The 24,003-nt window shown below is 37.7% G+C and overlaps 1 protein-coding gene across 2 annotated transcripts in view; it reads left to right on the top strand.

Annotated features, from left to right (window-relative positions):
• LOC144979863 (uncharacterized) overlaps positions 1-24,003 on the top strand; it is a 99,864-nt gene that overhangs the window by 70,770 nt on the left and 5,091 nt on the right. For both annotated transcript variants that reach the window (XM_078927086.1, XM_078927087.1), the window contains exons 16-23: positions 4,085-4,263; positions 8,412-8,529; positions 10,964-11,043; positions 12,209-12,268; positions 16,325-16,433; positions 18,322-18,464; positions 19,625-19,746; positions 22,515-23,083. In XM_078927086.1, coding sequence (XP_078783212.1) covers positions 4,085-4,263; positions 8,412-8,529; positions 10,964-11,043; positions 12,209-12,268; positions 16,325-16,433; positions 18,322-18,464; positions 19,625-19,746; positions 22,515-23,083 — 1,380 coding nt within the window. The remainder of the gene's footprint in view (positions 1-4,084; positions 4,264-8,411; positions 8,530-10,963; positions 11,044-12,208; positions 12,269-16,324; positions 16,434-18,321; positions 18,465-19,624; positions 19,747-22,514; positions 23,084-24,003) is intronic.

Consider the following 24,003-nt stretch of genomic DNA (forward strand, 5'->3'; position numbering starts at 1 on the left):
ACAATACTTCATAATAGCCCATTGACTGCTTGGCAAACAAGCTCATCGCCCAGGTCTTTCCATAGATATCTGTGACCGTGGCCACTTTCACTAATAGACGCTACGGTAATAGGGAAAACAAAACCACGTCCTTCACACAATTTTAATCGAGCTGCCAACTGAAAGTTAAAAAGTTAGTTTCGATAATAATAATAATAATAATAATAATAATAATAATAATAATAATAATAATAATAATAATAATAATAATAATAATAATAATAATAATAATAATAATAACGATAATGATAATAATAATAATAATAATAATAATAATAATAATAATAATAATAATAATAATAATGATAATAATAATAATAATAATAATAATAATAATAATAATAATAATAATAATGATGATGATGATGATGATGATGATGATGATGATGATGATGATGATGATGATGATGATGATGATGATGATGATGATGATGATGGTAATAATAATATCTATCTATCTATCTCGTCAGCTGATCCTGCGTAGGACGTTGCTTCCCGAACTTTCTTGCGAAACAGATTACGGTTTTCCGCCAGTCTACTTGCTTGAGTTGCTGTCAATAATAATAATAATAATAATAATAATAATAATAATAATAATAATAATAATAATAATAATAATAATAATAATAATAATAATAATAATAATAATAATAATAATAATCTTTATTGTCCAAATATGCAATTATTGTTAGGTTACAGCTCTTGTAATAGGCTAAAAAAGTAATTAAAATAGTGGTAATAATGATAATAAGTCTATCTTTCCTCTCCATACATCTGTCCTTATACAACTCCCTCCCAATTCCTTACATAATTGCATCTTCATCGTTACGTTATGATATCTCCTTTTATCCACCTCCCTATTTATCTATCTACTGTATATACATTTACCTATCAATATACCTACCTACCTCCCAACTGACTTATCGTCTTATCTCTCTGGGAGGGGTTCCTGACCTCCCATAGGGGGCAGGGAGGCACTTACTGTGTCCTCTATCCCCCTATCTCTGTTTTCCAACATGCTTTCTGTCTTTGTCTTGGAATGAGATTATTTGGTTTTGTCCTGGCCCTGGGCGGATACCCTGACTGGGAGGGAAACAGTCAAATGTATGGTTAGAGTTTTAGGAGATGCTATTTTTTGTCTTGTAAATCATTCCTCTGTTATGCACTGTATTGTTTTGTTTACATATTATATATGGTTTGTAAACATTTGAGTGTATCCCTCTTAGTTGGGGCATGCGGGTGGTTGGATGGGAGCATCACCCTTGACTCGTATACCTATGATGTTCGCATGGGTGTACGATCCGATAGTGATGTCGTTTCTTCTTCTCTTTACTAGCCTATCCTGCTTCTTTGGTTTGTGATTGTATTTTTGACAGGGGATATTATTTTTTTCTGTAAATCTTCTGCCTGTTTGTTCTTGGTTGTTTATAATTTAGCTTATGATATCTTTAGGTTATGATTTTGATTTACATTTGTACTACTGGGTGGGGTCCTGACCTCCCATAGCGGGCAGGGAGGTACATACTGTGTCTTCTATCCCCTTATATCTGTTTTCCAACATGCTTTCTGTCTTTGTCTTGGAATGAGATTACTTGGTTTTGTCCTGGCTCTGGCCGGAGTCCTAGCTGGGAGGGAAACAGTCAAATGCATAGTTATTGTTTTGGGAGATGATATTTTTTTCCTTGTAAATCATCTCTCTGTTCAGGGCTGAGAATCTTCCGCCTAAAGGCGGATTTCCGCCTAAATGGTAGTTTATCTCCGCCCATCCCATCACATTTCCTCCTTTTTCAAATTTGTCAAACATTTTCCTCAAAACCACAAAATCACCATTATGTCATATGTCATATTTTGACACCTGTGCTCAGTCTCGTGAAATTTAGTGACGGTCCCGTTTTTATGACGTTGGGCCAGACAGTATGGCACCAGATGTCACAATAGACACAGACGACCAGTAGTGTTCTTTGATTAGTTAGTTGATGGTTGAAGGGGAAGGGGAGGGACAAATGGGTCTGGATTTTTCCCCCCTGTTGTAGGTACCGATTACCTTTTAAATCTCTCTCTCTCTCTCTCTCTCTCTCTCTCTCTCTCTCTCTCTCTCTCTCTCTCTCTCTCTCTTTCTCTCTCTCTCTTTTTTTCTTTTCCCTTTGCCTTTCTTTCTATTTCTCTTTTCTTCTTTTTTTTTTTGGATATAGAATTCAAAAGGTCAATACATAAGTTATTCTGGTAAAGAAGTCTCTCCTCCTCCCTCTCTCTCTCTCTCTCTCTCTCTCTCTTTCTCTCTCTCTCTCTCTCTCTCTCTCTCTTTCTTTCGCAACCACATTAAATCATCTGGTATATAGAAATGATATATTAGAACAAAGCAATGGTGGTTGGCTTAGTTTAATCTTTTTTCTTTTTACCTTTTGACTATGGCTTTAAATTTGAGAGATTCTTGGGTTGTATTTATAAGCTGACTAACTACTAGGTTTCTTTGCTTGTGTTTGATCGATAGACCGAGAAATGTTCCTCCTTTTTGACAATTGCTATTATCATCACTGAATAAAAAAAACACTCACCAAAACCACTACATCAACATCTCTACCACCACTACTATTATAATCACCACCACATCATCATCCCTACCACCACTACTACTACAAATAGCACCACATCATCCCTACCTCCACTACTACTACAACTACCACCACATCATCAACCCTACTACCACTACTACAACCACCATCATATCATCATCCCCACCACCACTACTACTTCAACCACCACTACATCATCATCCCTACCACCACTACTATTACCACCACCATCACACCATCATCCCTACCACCTCTACTACTACAACCACCACCACATCATCAACCCTACTACCACTACTACAACCACCACCTCATCATCATCCCTACCACTAATACTACTACAACCGTCATCCCTACCACCACTACTACTACAACCACCACAACATCATCCCTACCACCACTACTACTACAACTACCACCATATCATCATTCCTACCACAGCTACTACAATCACTACCACATCATCCCTACCACTGCTATTACTACAACCACCGCCACATCATCATCCCTACTACAACCACCAAATGTTGTAAATACACTTTCAACTTTTGAAATTCCACCGAGTCGTGTTAGAAATTGCTGCGAGACAAATTTTGGATCGCATCTCAGTAAATTTTAGTGAAATTCAAATTTATAGGTTATGGTCGCATGGATGGGTTATGATCTTCACGATGAAAAATTTCCTCCTTTTTTGTGACCAGTCATTCTCACCCCTGCTGTTATGTATTATTATTTTTATTTTGAATGTATAATGTAAGCATTTGAGTGTGTTCCTCTTTGATGGATTTTGTGCTTGTGTCTGGATGATACTTGTAGGTGATTTCAAACTAAGTACATTGGTGGTATGCTCTTGGAATCTACATCTGATCCCTATTTGTTCTCAGTTCCCCTTTGTCTTACTTTTTCTTGGGTGCTTTAATTGTAATTCTAGAACTTTTTACTATCCCATTTTCTTCCTTTTTACTGGCGCTGATATAACCTAAATGTTTTGCAAGCGCCGTAAAACACTTAAAAACAAAAAACAAAAACAACATTTGTACTATTTTTGTTAGTGTTAGATTGCTTGTTTTTTTGTTTCAGCGGTCTCTCATATAACCTCAATTGTGTTGGAAGAGACTTAAAGCAACAAACAAACAAAAAAAAATTAGTTGGGGCATCTGCTTGTGTCTGGATGAGACATTTATGTGATCTCAAACGAAGTACTTTGATAGTGTGCTTTTGGAATCTACATCTTGAACCAATTCCCCTTTGTCTTACATTTTCTTGGGTGCTTTAATTGTAATTCTAGAACGTTTTACCATCCCATATTCTTCCTTTGTACTGGCGCTGATATGACCTTAATTGTGTTTCAAGCGCCGTACAACCCTTAAAAACAAACATAAATATGTCTATCCTTTCTCTCCATACATATATCCTTCAACAGCTCCCTCCCAATTCCTTACATAATTACATCAACATCGTTACGTCATCAGGTTCTGACCAACGACTTCCTGTACGGCAACAAGCAGACGACGGTTGCGGCTACGGAAACCGGACCAGCTGCAGGCCACAAAGAGGACCTCGGATCTCGGCAGAAGTCCGCAGCGAACGGGGGTCCCACATCCGGTGATGGCGCTGAGACAGTCACCACGTGGAGACGATATGTGCGACAGTAAGTCTTGTTAGTCATGAACAAATAATATGAGTATTATAATATAACAGCTTCAGAAAGGCAGACACGGTACTTTTCGGGCTGAAAACCCTTCTTCAGCCATTAACAATTCAATGGGAACGATCTATATTCATGTTTTCGTCCAACCAGGTCATCAATCACATGATTTGTTGCTGTCCCACGATTGGATATTTCTTCATAAATGTCAACACGCTGCTTTGTTTACAAATGTTATAAACATACCCATGTGTCAAGCTGAATCAAATGGCCAATCGTGATGTTAGATATTTAAAAAGCTGTGAACACTTTTCACTATGTGGGTCACTGAGCACATTTTGCAATGTGACCAATGACCTCGAGCACATGGGAAGTTAATATAGATCATGCCCATTAAAACAAAGATGCATCATTTGAAATCCAGAGATATTTCTCCTGCTGTCTGTCTGGATTTCAAATAATGTTGTGTTTATGTTTTTATTGTTTTTGGTGTTGGCTGAAGAAGGGGTTTGAGCCTGAAACGTTCCTTGTTTGGTATTTTGTTCTTTTTTTTTTTTTCAATGCTGTTATTTTCAATATTTTGTTGATTACTTTTTACAGTCAGCAGCAGCCAAGAATTGCTTTTACTTAAGTTTTGTTGGAGTGCGATTGAGTCAAAGGCAGATAAGCGCCGTAACACAAAAACCTAATAATAATGATAATATAATCAAAATAATAGTATTATTATTATTATTATTATTATTATTATTATTATTATTATTATTATTATTATTATTATTATTATTATTATTAATATTATTATTATTATTATTATTATTATTATTATTATTTAATGATAATAATAATAATAATAATAATAATAATAATAATAATAATAATAATAATAATAATAATAATAATAATAATAATAATAATAAAAATAATAATAATAATAATAATAATAATAATAAAAATAATAATAAATAATAATAATAATAATAATAATAATAATAATAATAATAATAATAATAATAATAATAATAATAATAATAGTAGTAATGATAACAGTAATGATAACAATAATAATAATAATAATGATAATGATGATGATGATGATGATGATGATAATCAATCAATCAATATATTAATTAATTTTTTTGAAATACAAGAGAACGTTGGCTTCAGTTATGGATAGATTAAGGTGACACCCCCAACTTGTCAAAGCCTAAAATCCAACCTTTTCACAAGTCGGAGATCTTCTCAATCCATGGGAATAGGATTCAGTAGTCTGATGTCACGCCGCCCGGCAACGACGGCCATCTTGGTTCTAAACAAAGAAAATCATTACTTTTTATTTTTCATGCTGGCTAGAACTTTTCACATCCCTTGTGATCAGAAGGTGTAAAAGTCAAAACATGATCAAATTTATGTGTTTTTTTCCCCTCTGGATACCCTTTATGCTCGCCGGAGAAATATTCATACGGGCCTCCGCCATTGTTCCGATAGTTTAGAGCCAGTGTTACTAAGTTACCATTCGTCATTAGGAAGGAAGTGACGATACGACTGTTGAAGAGTATTGATGGTTTGAGCATTACTAGGCATTGACCAATCAGCATTTTTCCTGCCATTTAGCCCGTTCCGTCCCATAAATTGATTATTGTTTTCCAGTTAACGAAAATGCATGGAAAACATTCCTGAATTCTACAACCCACAGTTAATGGGTATTTACCACAATATTTTTTTATTTTCAATCGTCTGTGTTAAAATCGTGAGTGATGCTCAGGATCTGTGAACGGTTTGCTTTGGGTGATAGGCAAGTACATCGTTGCCATCGTTAACTTATATAGATAGTATGCAGATGACGTCACTCAGGCCTTTGTTATTGTTTTTGCCATCCGCGTTTGTGAGTTGTTCTCACTAAACTGTATTAACGAGACCATAAAAGTTCATGGTTACACAGAGTCTGTGTGTTGGTCCGTTATACTTCCGGATGGCAATGTTGTGAACTCCTTGGCCAAGCGCATTCTATCTATAAGATAATAGTAAAAAAAAAAAGACATCCACGTCAATGGCTTGCCATGCATAGCAACAAGATGTCACGTGACAATTGGGGGGAAGGATCGATACTCTTCAACAGTCGTAACGTCACTTCCTTCGTAATGACGCATGGTAACTTAATAACTGGCTATACTATCAAAACAATGGCGGACGCCCTTATGAAATATTTTTGTCCGACAAGCATAAAAGTGTATCCAGAGGAAAAAAAACAACATTATAAATCTGATCATGTTTTGACTTTTACACATTCTGATCACAAGACATATAAAAAGTTCTAGCCAGCATGAAGAATAAAAAGTAATGATTCTCTTTGTTTAGAACAAAGATGGCCGCCGTTGCCGGGCAACGTGACATCAGACTATTGAATCCAATTGAAGTAAATGTGTTTTTGGCCAAATTGAAAAAAAAAAGTTTGTTGTAATACGGACGGTATAATCATAAACATTTGCTACAACCATGTACACACACACACACACACACACACACACACACACACACACACACACACACACACACACACGCACACACGTACGTACTCACGCGCGCACGCCCACACACCGGTGTTTGTTACGTCAGTTGCTTAAAGTCTATTCAAGAAGAAGCGACGAGAATAGACTATTAAACGTTCCACCTGCCTCGCCGAACACAACATTGTATTGTATTAATTAGTTTGACGTCAATAGAAACGACTTGACGAAATTACAAATGTAAAAATTCCAGGATGTATGCGTGCGAGTAGGGGAGGTGTGGGGAGATTTGAGTTGAGGTCATGCCAAGAACAAATTATAAATTATAGGTGTGGAAATCTAAAGGATTAATGAAAGATGATTGAATCACAGAGGAAGCCACGAAGTCAAAACATGATCAAATTTATGTTGTTTTTTTTACCCTCTGGATACACTTTTATGCTCGCCGCGGAAATATTCCATACGGGCGTCCGCCATTGTTCCGATAGTTTAGAGCCAGTGTTACTAAGTTACCATGCGTCATTAGGAAGGAAGTGGAAAGGTGAGGATTAATGAAAGATGATTGAATCATAGAGGAAGCCACGAAGTTAAATATTATCAAGATTGAACAGGAAACTCATAAGGAACAAGGAAAAGAGCTTGACTTTAGAAAAATATACGGCTGGAAGAGCGAAGTAATGAATGAATGAATGGGAGCGGTTTGTATTCGGGTTTTCGTTAAAACAAGTCATCAATCACATGATGTGTTGCTGAACATTGATTGGATATCATTTCTTACAAATACAAACACGCTGCTTTGTTTATAAATATAAATGGAATCACTCACTTATATGTGGCCAAAACATTTGTTTCTGGGTCTTTCAAATACGTCGTGGATGAAAGCCACAGAAACATATGTTTTGGCCACATATAAGTGAGTGATCCCATTTATATTTTTATATTAGCTCTACCCATCATTATTGAGCACTTTCGTACCTACGAGTACCCACCAACACATATATATATATATATATATATATATTATATATATATATATATTATATATATATATATATATATATATATATATATTATATATATATGTATCTCCTTTCTTTAAAAGATATAGCCTTGTGGAGAACATTGTGCTTATTTGAGTCAATAAAAAAATTGATACGGCGCACAACTCTACTGAAAGATTTGAAAAATAGAAATGTATTTTTTACAGATAGTTAAACAGATAACTTGATTTCCTTTTATAATTTAAAGTCAGTTTGAAAGTTCGTTAAGTCAAACAGATATCATAAAAAATTTACCGAAGACACTAACACTCTCATGGCCACACCCTCAACTCTATCTGTCCAGTAGAGTCCTTACTTCTGTTGTGTTGATTTAGCGGTGATCAGTGTTGTTATGTAGTAATGTGTTCTCATTGCGTGTATGTTTATGTGTGTGCGTGTGTGTGTGTGTGTGTGTGTGTGTGTGTGTGTGTGTGTGGTGTATTGATTTTTTTTTTTTTATATTTATTATTTGTTTTTTTTTTATACTATTGTTATTTGTTTGTATATGTATTTATTTCAATTCATTAATTCATTTATTTATTTATTATTTTAAAAGATGATTTATTGACTTCTTTCATTTTTTATCCCCTCATCATCAAAATTTCAGAGCTCAGATGTCGGATGATCACATATTCAACCTGATCTTCCTTGGAGGAAACGACTTGTACCTCATGTCCTCTGAGATATCATCTCTCTTTTTCAAGGAAGACATTATCAGTGCTAAGGTAGGTATTTTTTTTTGGGAGTCAACAATTCATCAATGAGTGTAAAGCAACATTTGTAAAGCAATTGTAAATTATTGCAACTAAGTGGATTTCATCAAATCTTTGTAAATCAATTAACCAGTAGATTTTTTGACCAATCAAAACATGGAATATTGTGTCACACCCTCACACATGGTCGGACAAACATAGTTGCTTGTTTATAAACAGAAATGTGAATGAAATCACTGATCATTGTTATTGTCTTTATACCACCAAATGGGTGACTAGTTATCACACGATTTTCTCGATCAGATAATAAATGTTTAAATTTACACATAGTTTTCTGTGTTAGTTTTATTGATCAAGCAGTTGAACAGTGGATATTTTACTTAAACACATACCATTGATAGTAAAATCTGTGTAGTTTGCTGTGTCTACCAATCACTGCCATTGTTTACATTATGACGATTGTCCGAGAGGCGTGGTTATCTACATGTCTATTGTCAACAGTCAACATATCATCTCCATGTTGGATAGGAATCCAGTGGGTCAAAGGTCATTGTCCACTCACTAATTCATCTTTCTTACTTACCTACTTACTTAGTCCTCTGTGGTGTTTCATCAACACATCAGGTTGACTATACTGCCATACTGTGGAAAAACCCATATTTTAAAATTTGGCCAGAAAACTCGTCCTTCAAATATCAATAGATTTAAATGATCCTCGAGTTGGAAAATTTTTTTTTTCAAACCTGGGACTTCGTGAAAGTTTTTTTGATCTTGGAATATCTACATCTGTTATCTATTTGTACCATTCCCCTTTGTCTTACTTTTTCTTGGGTGCTTTAATTGTAATTCTTTAACTTTTATGCTATTCCATTTTCTTCCTTTTTACTGGCGCTGATATGACCTAAATTGGTCGCAAGCGCCGCCGTAAAACCCTTAAAAACAAACTATTGTGATTTCCCTGCGCAAACTTATATCTAACAAGCTTTCGTTTTGCTTTGAAGTCAATCCTCTCACATTTCATCTACACTGTAGAGTAAAGTAACAACGCAAAGGAAACAACAGTGCTGATGGTTTTCCTCGGATCCGTGGAAATCCACGATTTTTGTGTCAGAGGAGGAATTTCCTCCTTTGAAAGAAGGCATTTTCCTCAATCAAATTTTCTGGCTTTGAGAGATTTGATGTGTGGTGGAACAAACTGGTGCAGTTTCCCCCCACTATCCAGAAGATAGAGTAGTTTATTATCATCTGAATGGCTCTAAAAGTGGGGGTTAGTTTATAATTTTCCTCCTTTTTCCATTTTTGTCACCATCAGCGCTGAAACAATTTTGTTAAGGACGTGTGTGGTATAGAAAGTTGGATACTAGTAGCTCAGGAAAAAAATACACATATTGTTTATAAAAAGATGTGTATTGTTAGAAAGTTACAGAGGTTTGGCTTGAATATTTATGAAAATACGGCATTTTGAAAACGGACAAAAGGTTGCTTTCAAAGAAGGCCAAATTTTGGTGATTTTCTACAAATTTCAAAATAACATATCTTTTTAAATTTTTAAACCAATTTTAATAATTTTTTTACCATTTTAATCAGGAAAAAAAGTTCTACCTATTGAATGCAACTTAAAGACAACAATTATATAATCTAAATTTGGGTTTTCCATACCTAATACTACCGTATTTACATAGCTGTCAGCTGTCCTGATAACATCGAGACTGTCCCCCTTTGGTAATCATAGAAAAATTTGGAAGGAAAAAAAAATTGGACATTATATTATATGTATGGAAAAATGACCCCCTCTGCATGTCCCATGATTATGCTTTTTGGACTAAATTAAAACATGGTACAGAAAAAGGCTCTAAATCTAGATTATATCAAATATAATGATACATGTTACGTGTTGCTGTTGGTCAGGGACCCTTTATAAAGCGCTTTGAGCATGTTTAGTGGATAATGCCCTATATAAAAGCTCAATTAAAAAAAAAATTATTTAAAAAAAAAATAGATTTAAAAAAAAATGGTATGCTGTCTTTTGCCTTTCCCTTTACTAAATCTCCCAATCTATTATCTATTACCTTCCTTGTTTTGTTATGTTGTGGGGCTATGTGGTCTAGTGTATGACACTCACTTTTGGATCGGAAGGTCCTGGGTTTGAGCCTCCCTCAGCGCATAGTTGAGTCCTTGGAGAAGCTATTTACTCACATTCTCTCACCGTACTGAGGTGTAAAATGAGTATCTGGCCATTCACAACGCTGTCTGTCCGAAAAAATTATAATATCGCCTAACAGGCAACATGGCCCGTCTTTACTGTTAAATGTTAATGTTGGTCATGGATCCCTTGTAAAGTGCTTTGAGTACATTTAGTGGATCTTGTGCTTTATAAAAGTTCAATTTTTTTTTTCTTATATCATTGTCATTCATTCCACATTTATCTCCCCTGTTTTATCCTCAGCTTCGTAGCGACAAGACTGACATTCCCAAAGTGGTTGTCACCAGGGAAGAATATCCCGATTTATACGCTGAGCTCCAGTCGTAAGTGTTTCACGAATAAATGTTCTAGAATCTTCTCTTTCCATCTGTTATCAAATTGATGACAAATGCCGTGACATGTTCAATGATTTTGTTGTTACATAAGATTATTTTATTTGACAAAGCACTCCAATCCTTTGGCAAATTATTTTTATCTGTTTTATGTGTAAAAGACCATGAATTTATTTTTTGCAGAATGCGCATAAGAACCAAAAAGTGTTGAAAATGTCTTTGATATGGATTTTTACCTCAATATTGATATCAGACCCAGATTGTTTGATGTACCTTGTTGGTATCCATTTGGCATTATCGATAATCTAGTTTGGACAACATGTTTTGTAGGAATTAAAAAAGTAAAAGTATATCTTAAGACTTCTCTGTCCACCGAGCTGTGATTAGGAATGGCAAAAGTACACCACAATAACCTATATGCCTTGTCAAGAGGTTAAAAGGCAATTAGTACGAGAGTGTAACAAGATATTGGTACAAGAGGGTAACAAGCAATTGGTACAGAAGGGTAACAAACAATTTGTACAAGAGGGAACCAAGCAATTGGTACAAGAGGGTAACAAGATATTGGTACGAGAGGGTAAATGCAAGAGGGTAACCAGATATTGGTACAAGAGGGTAACAAGATATTGGTGCAAGAGGGTAACAAGCAATTGGTACAAGAGGGTAACAAGATATTGGTACAAGAGGGTAACAAGAGATATTGGTACGAGAGGGTAACAGGCAATTGGTACAAGAGGGTAACAAGATATTAGTACAAGAGGGGAACAAGCAATTGGTACAAGAGGGTAACAAGATATTAGTACAAGAGGGTAACAAGCAATTGGTACAAGAGGGTAACAAGATATTAGTACAAGAGGGTAACAAGCAATTGGTACAAGAGGGTAACAAGATATTAGTACGAGAGGGTAACAAGCAATTGGTACAAGAGGGTAACAAGCAATTGGTACACTCTCTCCACAGAAACTGGGAGGATTCAAATTCCATGATCCTCATTTAAAAAAAAATCTATTCATGATATATCTATCTATCAACATTGTACAAACATCACCTCGGCTATTTACAATGTCATCTGTTCTGTTTGGTACTGACTTACATAATGAATCTATATTTTGACATTACTATTCCACGTGTGTTGTTTTTTCCCTCTTCTTCATAGGTACGAGGTTCCAGCTGTGACTCAGTCCACTGCCCTGTTAAGCTTGTTTCAACTCAAAGCGTAAGTAAACGCTATCTATTGGATTTTTGACATCTTCCAGTTTATTCATATTTTTTTCTTCTAGAGACTTGAATTTTTTATTTGTGTGTGTGTGTGTGTGTGTGTGTGTGTGTTTGTGTGGAAAAGATGAAATTACTTGTTGTTTAAAGGCAACTGTTTAAAAAAAAGGAAGGGGGGGGGGGGGGGGGGGGGGGGGGGGGGGGGTATTTATCCTTGTATAAGATTTTGGATTAATTCCATTTGATGAAGTTGAAGATAAGCTTTGCTTGAAATGTTTTAATGATGTTTACCTACGCAAACAAATTTCAGGCTTTTAACAATTTTTGGCAAAGGACATCCCTGCTTACCGTCTATTTTCATGATACTTCCTGAATTGTCATACCTACCCTACAACAAAAAATGGATTTTTGAAATTTAAACTCAGAAGCAAGTAAATGCTTTTAAATATAGCATGGATTTTCTTCAAATTTTGTGTACAAAACAAGACCAATAAGATAAAATTTCATTGTATCGTAACAAATGTGACAGATTTTCATATAGGTGATAAGGAGAGGTTAGGGGATACTGTTAGCTTGGGTTCCACTGTAAAGCACTTTGAATACATTAAGTGGAAAGTGCACTATCAAAGCTCACACTTTAAAAAAAAAAAAAGACTTTTAAATTTGAATTAAAAATCAAAGTGATGAGGCTTACAAACTTAAAAGTTATTTTCATTTTAAGCAGTGCTGATGATTTTCCTCAGATCCGCAGAAATCCGCGATTTTGGAGTCCAGAGGAGAAATTTCCTCCTGTTAAAAATTACATTTTCTCGAAACAATGTGCTAGCAAAGAGAGAGTTGATGTGTGGTGGAACACACAGGTGCAGTTTCCCACTCTCCAGAAGTTAGCTAGAGTATCAATAATAGTCTATCATCTCAATTGCTCTAAAAGTGGGGATTGGTGCAGTAGAAATGGGGCTTAAAGGCAATCGTTCAACATTTTCCTACTTTTTCACTTTTGGTCACCATCGGTACTGTTTAAGAACCTGCATTCATTCTCACATTATACAAGCTCCACATTAAATTTTTAGAGTGTTATGATCATTAAGCATGATGTGCACTTATTTTCAGGTCTGATAACGGAATGCAACTATGGGCTTGATAGAACATTGTTGTAATGGGCAATATTTGGCTTTGGTTTGATATTATTCCCATTTCACCAATAAAGCCCTAACAATATAGGTCACCACTGGGTGGGGTTCCTGACCTCCCATAGTGGGCAGGGAGGTACTTACTGCGTCTTCTATTCCCCTATATCTGTTTGCCAATTTGCATTCTGTCTTTGCCTTGGAATGAGATTACTTAGTTTTGTCCTGATCCTTGCCAGAGCTCCTTGGCTGGGAGGGAGACAGTCGAATGTATAGTTCGTTTTGGGAGATGATATTTTTTTCCTTGTAAATCATCTCTCTGTTATGCACTGTGTTTCTTTATATTATATATGATTTGCAAAACATTTGAGTGTGTTCCTCTTATTGGGGTCCTGTGTTTGTGTCTGGATGAGACTTTTAGGTGATCTCAAACTAAGTACACTGATAGTGTGCTCTTGGAATCTACATCTGTTTCCTATTTTAACCAATTCCCCTTTGTCTTACCTTTTCTCAGGGCTGAGAATCTTCCGCCTAAAGGCGGATTTCCGCCTAAATGGTAGTTTATCTCCGCCCATCCCATCACATTTCCTCCTTTTTCAAATTTGCCTTGTCAAACATTTTCCTCAAAACCACAAAATCACCATTATGTCATATGTCATATTTTGACACCTGTGCTCAGTCTCGTGGAATTTAGTGACGGTCCCGTTTTTATGACGTTGGGCCAGACAGTATGGCACCAGATGTCACAATTGACACAGAAGACCAGTAGTGTTCTTTGATTAGTTAGTTGATGGTTGGAAGGGAAGGGGAGGGACAAATGGGTCTGGATTTTTTCCCCCTGTTGTAGGTACCTATTGCCTTTTAAATCTCTCTCTCACTCCTCTCTCTCTCTCTCTCTCTCTCTCTCTCTCTCTCTCTCTCTCTCTCTCTCTCTCTCTCTCTCTCTCTCTCTCTTTTTTTTCCCCTTTGCCTTTCTTTCTATTTCTCTGTTCTTCTTCTTCTTTTTTTTTATTTGGATATAGAATTCAAAAGGTCAATACATAAGTTATTCTGGTAAAGAAGTCTCTCCTCCTCCCCCCCCCTCCCCCCCCCCCTCTCCTCCTCTCTCTCTCTCTCTCTCTCTCTCTCTCTCTCTCTCTCTCTCTCTCTCTCTCTCTCTTTCTTTCTTTCTTTCGCAACCACATTAAATCATCTAGTATAGAGATGATATATTAGAACAAAGCAATGGTGGTTGGCTTAGTTTAATCTTTTTTCTTTTTACCTTTGGACTTATGGCTTTAAATTTGAGAGATTCTTGGGTTGTATTTATAAGCTGACTAACTACGAGGTTTCTTTGCTTGTGTTTGATCGATAGACCGAGAAATGTTCCTCCTTTTTGACAATTGCTATTATCATCACTGAATAAAATAACACTCACCAAAACCACTACATCAACATCTCTACCACCATTACTATTACAATCATCACCACATCATCATCCCTACCACCACTACTACTACAAATAGCACCACATCATCCCTACCTCCACTACTACTACAACTACCACCACATCATCAACCCTACTACCACTACTACAACCACCATCATATCATCATCCCCACCACCACTACTACTTCAACCACCACTACATCATCATCCCTACCACCACTACATCATCATCCCTACCACCACTACTACTACAACCACCACCAAACCATCATCCCTACCACCACAACATCATCCCTACCACCACTACTACTACAACCACCAAACCATCATCCCTACCACCACTACTACTACAACCACCACCAAACCATCATCCCTACCACCACTACTACTACAACCACCAAACCATCATCCCTACCACCACTACTACTACAACCACCACAACATCATCCCTACCACCAATACTACTACAACCACCACAACATCATCCCTACCACCACTACTACTACAACCACCACAACATCATCCCTACCACCACTACTACTACAACCACCACATCATCATTCCTACGACCACTGCTACTACAACCACCAAACCATCATCCCTACTACCACTACTACTACAACACCACACACATCATCCCTACCACCACTACTACTACAACCACCACATCATCCCCACCACCACTACTACTACAACCACCAAACCATCATCCCTACCACCACTACTACTACAACCACCACAACATCATCCCTACCACCACTACTACTACAACCACCACAACATCATCCCTACCACCACCACTACTACAACCACCACCAAACCATCACCCCTACCACCACTGCTACTACAACCACCACAACATCATCCCTACCACCACTACTACTACAACTACCACCACATCATCATTCCCACCACAGCGACTACAACCACCACCACACAATCATCCATACTACTACTACAATCACTACCACATCATCCCTACCACTGCTATTACTACAACCGCCACCACATCATTATCCCAACTACAACCACCAAATGTTGTAAGTACACTTTCAACTTTTGAAATTCCACTGAGTCGTGTTAGAACTTGCTACAAGACAAATTTTGGATCGCATCTCAGTAAATTTGAGTGAAATTCAAATTTATAGGTTATGGTCGCATGGATGGGTCATGATCTTCACGATGAAAAATTTCCTCCTTTTTTGTGACCAGTCATTCTCACCCCTGTTTTCTTGAGTGCTTTAATTGTAATTCTAGAACTTTTTACTATCCCAAATTTTTCCTTTTTACTGGCGCTGATAATACCTTAATGTGTTGCAAGTGCCGTAAAACCCTTAAAAACAAAACAAAACAAAACATATAAGTTATCTGACCTGCAAATAATTACACATCGCCTAAGCATGATGCCAGATTGAGGTGTCAGGTTAAATGTAACATTCACTGTCTTCTCTAACTGTGTGATTTTCTGAATCGTCACATTTTTTCTTTTGAATTTCCCTCAGTCTGCCTCTGATGATGGAGATGTACGGCCAGGACAAGAACCTAGGAGATGTCAAAGACATTGTTATCACCATCCTGGACTGGTTTGACCCCCATGACCCTTACTGGAAGGTCAGACAACAGGCTAAATCTCTTTAGTTTAAAAACAATTCCCAGCTCATTATTTTTTAAAAATGATTTGGTTAAACTGGGTAATGTAAATGTTGCTGCTCGAAGCTCGAAGAAATAAATAATAACGTGAAGTTGAATGTAAGCTTCAATTTAATTACAAAAACAGATCAAATGAACGTTTCGGGTTTCCCTTTTATCAACAAAACAGGATGAATGAAACACCACAGATGAATCTTGGAGCTTCCAGTATCAAAATTTGCATTACAAGCTCTATAGTGAGTGTTGCCAAGCTCTCTACTTGGCAGGTTGGGGTATACAGTCATGCCAACCCCTTCCGCTTTTGGACGGAATCATTCCTGTTTTCACTCTTCCTTATTCACAATGCATTGTCTCTTAAATTCCGATGTTAAAAAAACAAAACAAACAATGATGATGATGGCAAGAAGAAGAAAAACGAAAGAGGGGGGGGGGGGGGGGGGATTAAAATGGTGAATTTTAAAAAGGGAATTAAGTAGGAAATTTAATTTCACTCCTTTCCCCCTTCCCATTCCGTTACCTAATACATGTGATATGCAGTTTTGCCAGCTGTGCTGGAATACTGTCTTTATGTGTTTGGTGACAAAGTTGGAAGTCATTTCAATACAGAATTATCCATTGTTAAGAAATTCCTATTTTTTTTGTCTCAAGTTTTTTTTTTTTTTGACATTCTGTTTCCACTTTTGGAATATGAAGGGTTGGCAGGTCTGGGTAGATCATCTGTCAGCTCAGGAAGCGTTTGCTGAGTCAATTTTAAAAGGCTCTGGTCTCATAGTTTTCTCAGGATTTGACTTGTAAAACTATTCACCGGTACTTTTGTAAAACGTCCAACGAGCCTTGCGTTTCATTTTTTACTTTTATTGTGCTTTCTTCTTTGTGATGAAATAGAACCTGTATATATGTCTATACTGAATTAATTTTCTCTTTGTATAAAAATATTTGGGGACCTGATAGGTTGATTGATAGAAATTAAACATCAAAGAGAAACAAATTTGGTTCAAATTTGTGCAGTCATTTTTAAAAAAATGATTAATTAATAAATAAAATAAAATTCCCTTTAGGGGAAAATTGTCTCTAAGGTCTATTCCAAGGGAAGATTGGAGTAACCCAGGCATCAGCCGCAGTGCAGCACCGTAGATTGAGCTAGGGCAAGGTGACTTGCTCAAGGCCACACAGTTCATCGGTGGGCGATCAAACTAGGTGTACCTGTCGGGTATGAAGCAAAGACCGTACCTCTGAGCCACGCTGCCCCCCTCTCTTGTTTTCTCACATCTCTAATAGACCATGTCCAGTGAACGGATGGAATAAAAATTTTGGTTCCATCTGACATGGAGATAGATCAAGAAATGTGAATCTTTTGTTACTGTGTGTCGTATAAATTGTGTATGTATTTAATTGAAAGTACATGGGTTGTATGGTTAAAAAGAAAATATATTTCACAGTGCTGATAGTTTTCCTCGGATCAGCGGAAATCCGCGATTTTTTGTGTCAGAGGAGGAATTTCCTCTTTTGAAAAAAGACATTTTCCTCAATCAAATTTTCTGGCTTTGAGAGATTTGATGTGTGGTGGAACAAACTGGTGCAGCTTCCCCACTATACAGAAGATAGCTAGAGTAGTTTATCATCTCAATGGCTCTAAAAGTGGTGGTTGGTGAAGTAAACATGTGGCGTAAAGAAAACCATTCATAATTTTCCTCCTTTTTCCCTTTTTGTCACCATCAGCGCTGATTTTAAAACATAGGAGGAGGAATTGTATTAGACGAAATATGTCCTGACATGTGTTCATTCTTTGCTTTTAAGTCACAAATTTTTGACACTCTTGAAAACATGGAATTTTAACTCGGTTTTCTAGGGAGAGGATGATAAGAGCACAGAGAGCGGGGAGCCTGATGAGGAGGACACTGCCACAGACACCCAGAGTGTGGTCAGCGACTCGAAGGAATCTTTCAAGATGGAAGACCTACACATGGTACTCAAGATGCTTCAAATGAAGAGGTGAGTGGGGGCCCCGTCGTGGGTTTTTGGGTTATTGTGATATAGTAAGTACGTGTTCTGGACGAAGTAAAAGAACTGGCAGGAAGGCAAGAACCACTACTTGCAATGGTAAAGAGAAGGAAATTGTCTTGGTTTGGTCACCTCGTAAGACACGAAAGCTTATGCAAGACAATATTGCAGGGCACAGTAGAAGGCTGATGAAAAGATTGGACAGGATTGACGTGGAACAATCTAATGAGGAAGGCCCAAGACCGTGATGAGTGGCGTCGAATCGTGAAGTCTGCATCCCGAGAGTCCCCCCGATGACCAACGACCAACCAGTCATGGGATAGAGTGAGAGTGAGAGATATAGTAGTAGTAATAGTAGTAGCGTATGGCTACACCTCCAAATTCATTTAGTCAATCCATCTTTGAAAGTCTTCCTCTGCCCTAAGCATTGTTTCAAAGCCACCTTCAAGTTTACTGATATGAAATCCATTTTAAAAAGTAATCACTCTTGTTTCCAATGCATTCTAATTTTTTCACTCACTTTCTAAACATTTTTTACCCAATTTGGAATACTGTGCTTTTTGTAATCTTCTTACAGAGATGGGAAATCGATAGAGAGGTTTAGGGCAGTTATGTGGTCTTGTGATACGATACTCGCCTTTGGACCGCAAGCTCCAGGGTTTGAGCCCTGCTTAGAGCGGTGCATCGTTCAGTCCTTGGAAAAGGCTCTTTACTCACATTCTTCAGTAAAACTCAGATGTAAAATGATACCTGACTGTCAACAGCGTTGTCTCTGAAGAAACTGTAATATCGCCTACCAGATACCATGTTTCGTCCTGCTTGTTGAGTGTTGCTGTTGGCCAATGACCCCTCGTAAAGTGTTTTGAGCACATTTAGTATTTTGTGTGATTGCTGTCATGATTTAATTTTTTAATCCTTTGTTTAGTTTGAATTCAAATTTTCCATGGAAAATAAACACTCATTTTAGATAATGTCAATTCAATATTTAAAATCAGACTTCTTTTCATCCACTTTTGATGTGTCAAACATCTCATTAAACATACGACTTAGTAAGTGCCCTTGTGAATAATTTTCACACATTTTCTCTCATTTAGATTGATTTCACTTTTATAGAACCATTTATTTTCATTTTTTTTTTTCATTTCAAATAGGAATCGAAGCTTGAAAAGACTTCTAGAAGGAGGAGGGGCAGGCAATACAGAGGCGGAGGTGAATGTCATGAACCAAGTGGAGATTGACATCAGACGTGTGGAAGCTCTCATTGAGTCCTTGGGTAAGACATTTTCTTCTTCTCCTTTTTTCTTACAAACAAGCTCTGGTGTAGACATCAGATCTGTGGAAGCTCTCATTGAGTCCTTGGGTAAGACTTTTTCTTCTTCTCCTTTCTTCTTACAAACAAGCTCTGGTGTAGACATCAAATCTGTGGAAGCTCTCATTGAGTCCTTGGGTAAGACTTTTTCTTCTTTTTCCATCTTCTTGCAAACAACCTCTAGAGTATTTTGCAGGTGATACAAAGCTAAAGACTTGCATGCACCACCGTTCTCCTAAAGTTTTTCACATCTACGTGTTTCAATCGTTTCTGTGGTAATTTATCTTGCATGCAAATAGAAAAAAAAAATATTGTTGGTGGCTCCTGAATGTTGAATTTAGAACTTGAAACACGGTCTGGGACTAAGGAATGATTAAAGCACAAAGGGTATTCAACTATCAATAGGATATCAACTTTATATTTAGAACCTTTTTACATCTATGGACAAACTTTTACATATCAATTGTGCGTGTATTGTCTTACTTTTCTTCCTCATGTAATGAAACATTTTTCTGCCCGTGGCAGTAGAAGGCATTTGAAAAATTACGATTGCCTATTCATTTATTTGTTCGTTCGTTCATTCATTCATTCATTCATGTTGTTCGAATTAGATTCCAATCATGTCTTCAGTGTAGTGTGGGGCGGTCCTTGGCAAGCTTAAGGACCACGGTCCTACGGTCCTTGGGAAATGAAGACCGCAAGGACCGGTCCTAGGACCGGTCCTTTTCGACATTGAACATTCCTGAGAGACTGTTGGAAATTCGAACCGGTTTGACCTTTGAGACCGTGGGATCGTTCATTCTTGAACCGTTAAAGACCGCTACACGATAGAAACCGTGGTCTACAGGAGTAAAACACACGGAGTAGTCACACTCATTTCAAATTGTAACCTAATTAGAGAAGAGGGGTGATGCCTTCTTTATTTGCTCACCGTACTTCATTGTTACTTCGATAATTTAATAAAATTTGAAATTTATCCCCATTAACGGAGATAATGGCATCGCCCAAGGCGTTGATCGAGTTGTTCGTGGCGTTGATACACACACGCAACTCCTACCCCCCCAACACACACATTAGAGGGCAGCGAGCATTGAAGAGTAAGAGAGAGACGTGAAGTTATAATAAGAGGGGGTGGATGAGGTAATAAGAGGGGTCGATGGTGACTTTTCGCCAGATCTAACAAACTCAGCTACCCATTCATTGCTGAGTAGACAGGGATTCAGAAAAAAATCGACTGCACCCGGGATCGATCTCTGGCCCTTTGCGTATAAAGAGAGTGCTCTATCAACTGAGCTATCGGGGTCCCCAAATATTCTATTGGACTTTTTTAAAATTCAGACGTTATAACTGGGTTTTTTGGAAGGAAGAAACTAATGAAACTCATATTATTTGATTAGTAAAAACACCAAACGAAATTTTAATATTATTGTATTATTTTAAATGACAACACTGCGATAGAAAGGAGTGGTGACAAGAGATGGACAAAAGAAAACAAAAAATCGGATTTGCTACTTGCTAGGTTCGACACACACACACACACACACAAACACACACATCTTTAGTAGTCACATACATTTCAAATAATTACCCATTAGAGAAGAGGGGTCATGCCTTCACCATAGATCATTGTCATTGCGATCATTATGGTGTAGTAAATTTTGAAATTTACCCCGTATAATGGAATCGTCCAAGGCGTGCGCCTCCTGTTCCCCCCATCTCACACACGAAAGGGCGGTTTGCGGAGTGGAGGTTGGTGGTCGTCTGCCTGTATGGTCGTCTGTGTCGTTTAGTGTATGGCAAAGGGGGGTGGGTGCGATTAATTAAGTGGGATGGGTGGTGATTGGTGGAAGATAGGCAACCGAAGCAACGAATCGCTGGGGAAGTAGCAGGGTTGCCAGTTTGGCATTTTAAATGCCAGATTCAAAAAATCTGGCATTTTTGAAAACCGTTTGGCATTAGAAAAATCATTTGGCATTTGGCATTTTCATTTGGCATTTTCTTTTCTTGTATATTATACTTCAAATGACACCTTTTCTTAATTAAGTTTCATAAGAAACACGAAACAGTAAGTTTTCTTAATTGTCAATAATTATTTAAATGTTTACGTATTTACCTTTCATGTTAATGTATTTCTTTTTCATTCTTAAAATCCAACCGTTGTGTAGTGGTTTAGCACTCCACTTAGTAGTCAGTAGGTAAAAAATTACCCCAACGGGAAATTTAGTATAATTCAAAAAAAAAGAAAAAAAGAAAAGGAAACACACAAGCCACCAGGATATGATAGTAAATTGTCTATCAAAAGTGAGTAGTTTTCTTAGTGGGGGTGGGAGTCAACAGACTTTGGCATTTTTTTGAGTGTTTTGGCATTTTTTGAGTCTTTCCCTGGCATTTTGTTGAAAAATAATCTGGCAACCCTGGGAAGTAGTAGGCTATGGCGCGAGACCGTAGGACCGTGGTCCTTGCAAGGACCGCCCCGCACTAGTTGAAAGGTGATAAGAAGTGAGGACCGCCGCCGGTCTTCCCCTATGGGACCGGTCTTCGGTTCACAGCTAAAAGACCGTGGGACCGCGGTCCAGACCGGTCTTCAGCGCGGCACTACTTCAGTGATTTACAGTCATAAAACATTGTTAGTTGCTTGTGGCTTGTCTGTCATTGGCTTCTTCTTCTTCTTTTTTGTTTTTGTTTTTTTGCACTGAGGAAAAGCATCATAAATATTTATCATTTCGTTTCAGAAAAAAAGAATGAGCCCAAAAAACAAATAATTTCTGAGGCTGTAAATAAAAGCACCTCATCATCATCAACATCAACCTCATCATCCAGCAATTTCCAACAGTCTGACCAGCCATTGTATGTGAAGTCTGAAGCATCGTCTTCCTTACTCCAGCATCCACAACAAAACCTAGTTCGTCCATTTACAACCATGACAACAGCTGTTGCTCCAATCACAGCCACGGTAGCACCCACACCAAAGTTAACATCTTCATCGTTATCGTCAGCAACATCCTCATCATTATCCGCCGCATCTCAAGCAGCTCCAACAGCATCGTCGTTATCCTCATCCATGCTGGCCAGTTTTGGTGGAAGCGGTGGTGGTGGTGGTCTGGGCGGTATTGGCCGTGGCTTTGGAATGGGTGCCAGTGGTCTTGCTGGGTTTGGAACTGGATTGGGTGCTGGGGTAGGCGGTGGTGGTGTAGGTGGCATTGGTGGCGTTGGTGGTGCTATGGACATGAGGGAGATGCTGCGACAACAAATGAACATGAACTCCCTGCTTATGTCTCAGATGGGCATGATGAACACAAATGTAAGTTCCCCCCTCCTCTCCTTCCTTCCCCCCTCCTCTCCTTCCTTCCCCCCTCCTCTCCTTCCTTCCCCCCTCCTCTCCTTCCTTCCCCCTCCTCTCCTTCCTTCCCCCTCCTCTCCTTCCTTCCCCCTCCTCTCCTTCCTTCCCTTCCTCCTCTCCTTCCTTCCTTCCCCCTCCTCTCCTTCCTTCCCCCCCCCCCTTCTCCATCCTTCCCTTCCTCCTAGCTCATAGTGCAGTCGAGCTGCCAAATCCTGTTTTGTTTTTTTTGTGTCTGTAAAAATACTAGATTTTGAAAACACAGATTTTTCTTTGATTTTTTTTGTTTCTTTTAGGATTTGGTGTTGTTTACATAAAGTAATTTGACAAATCTTGTGTTTTTAATATTATCAATATGATAATATCGCACAAGAACACAGATGAACACATCTACTTTTAAAACGTATTAATCAAAATCCATTCGATGCTGATGATGAGATTTGAATATTGAAATATTTAAGTGCACCAAAATTTACAAGCACTTAAAATTAGTAGATTTACATCTTACGATATTATAAAAAAAAAAGAACAACTAGGTATGAACCATTATTATATCAAATTTGGACTAAAGTTTAGAAAATCAATTGACTTTTGAAATGAAAACAGTAAAGTGAAAGAAGCTGTCCTTGTTTTCCTGGCTATCCCAACTGTATTATAATATAAGACCATAAATATTCAAAAATGCCCCCTGGGTGGGGATCCTGACCTCCCATAGTGGGCAGGGAGGTCCATACTGTGTCTTCTATCCCCCCATACCCGTTTTCCAATTGTTTCCTGTCATTGTCTTGGAATGGGATTACTTAGTTTTGTCCTGATCCTTGCCTGAGTTCCTTGGCTGGGAGGGATATAGTCGAATATATAGTTATAGTTTTGGGAGATGATAT

Source organism: Berghia stephanieae, chromosome 9, assembly GCF_034508935.2.
Source record: "Berghia stephanieae isolate SIO BIC M18660-M18661 chromosome 9, UCSD_Bste_1.3, whole genome shotgun sequence".
NCBI lineage: Eukaryota > Metazoa > Mollusca > Gastropoda > Nudibranchia > Aeolidiidae > Berghia > Berghia stephanieae.